At 37.2% G+C, this 1349-nt stretch overlaps 1 protein-coding gene across 1 annotated transcript in view; it reads left to right on the top strand.

Moving 5' to 3' along the window:
• The first annotated feature begins 586 nt into the window (after positions 1–586).
• The window catches only part of LOC149116959 (integrin alpha-1-like), a 27491-nt gene continuing 26728 nt past the window's right edge, over positions 587–1349 (top strand). The window contains exons 1-2 of the mRNA XM_089282673.1: positions 587–711; positions 1039–1136. Of these exons, the coding sequence (XP_089138799.1) occupies positions 1082–1136 (55 nt within the window). The 5' untranslated portion in view covers positions 587–711; positions 1039–1081. The remainder of the gene's footprint in view (positions 712–1038; positions 1137–1349) is intronic.

The following is a 1349-nucleotide window of genomic DNA, read 5'->3' as shown; positions in this document are numbered from 1 at the left end:
TATTCGTTTCGTTTTTTAACTCGGTTTTCTTGCAATCCTTACACATGTTCGACGAACTGACTGAGCACAGATTTAAACGAACTATGGCTTTGGAAGAATCTATTTGAAAAGAACTTTCGCGTAACTGTTGTCGTGCTGTTGAAGTTGTTAATGTAACCAGGAGACAGTTTTCGATTCTCCGAGGAATGTTTAATTCACTCTTTTGGAAGAAACCGATTAGTGATTTTCCTACTGCTTGATTTTAATAACTGCGTTTTCAGTAAATCTAAATCTGTTTTCCGATTTCTACCCCAAGCGCTTACACACTTCAAGTTGATTATTTAAGAAGAAAAAACACTGAGGCGAAAACGGGCTGATTCAGTTGACTCAAACCGTTTAACGTCGCACCGGATTAGAGGTAAAGACTTTATCTGGGAAGCTTTTCAAAGAAAATATTTCCTTAGATATTGAAACCAAACAAATACAAATACTTCCCACGAAGAGCAAAATGATATAACGTAATATGTTAATTTTAATAACCGATTGTAATTTTAGATAAAAGCCTCTTAGCTGAAGGATCGATTCTTAAATTAAAAATTATAAATCACGAGTTAAGGAAATCATTTGAAGTCACCTTGGTGCTGGCTCTTTCATGAACTTCCGAAGCACTTACATTGGAGACTCAGAACTAGAATCACGGAGAGTAAACTGACGTAAAATTCACCAGGCAAGGTATGGCAGTAAGCGGTTCTTGTTATTCTTTGTAAATACCTTACCAGCTGTTATGAACCATATCACCTTAAGCTTAAGGCGCCCCAACGCCACTCTCTGTCAGTTGTATGAAATGTGTACGGATGGGCTCATAGAAAAGTTTAAGTTTCAGGTCATTAAATTCTTACATGTAAAGAAACACAACGACGAAGCGTGTAATCTCTAAAGTATTGTTAGCAAGTGGGGAATGTTTTTTTTTCTAAAGAGAACTCGAAGGAGTGTTTGACATGTACTCCAGGGCTGTCTATACGTTAATCATTTTGTTCTTTTTCATTTTGTTTTTTTCAGTGTTTCAGGGATAAGCATTAAGATAAACCGTTTCGGCGTAGAGATGAACTTCGGAGCGGTTGTTTTCATAATATTATCAGCTCTTTCGGTCGCAAAAGGTAAGTCAGTCCACATGAGCTTTAAGAAAATACCTCAGTGCTGTCCAATATCGGCATTGGTCGTTGTCTATGTGAATTATGTGATATCGGTCGAAATGAGCAACAGAAACAGTGAAGGAAAATACATGTACCGTTGTTCCTTGACGCTTTTTTAGCAGTCTTTTATTAATATGCCAACCGTGTTAAAGCTGGATCAACAGATACGCACGGTAT

This window comes from Orbicella faveolata, unplaced genomic scaffold (assembly GCF_042242905.1).
Source record: "Orbicella faveolata isolate gen_17 unplaced genomic scaffold, um_ofav_v1 contig_12, whole genome shotgun sequence".
Classification (NCBI taxonomy): domain Eukaryota; kingdom Metazoa; phylum Cnidaria; class Anthozoa; order Scleractinia; family Merulinidae; genus Orbicella; species Orbicella faveolata.
Note: the sequence above shows the minus strand (reverse complement) of the source record. Positions and strands in the feature narration are given on the sequence as shown.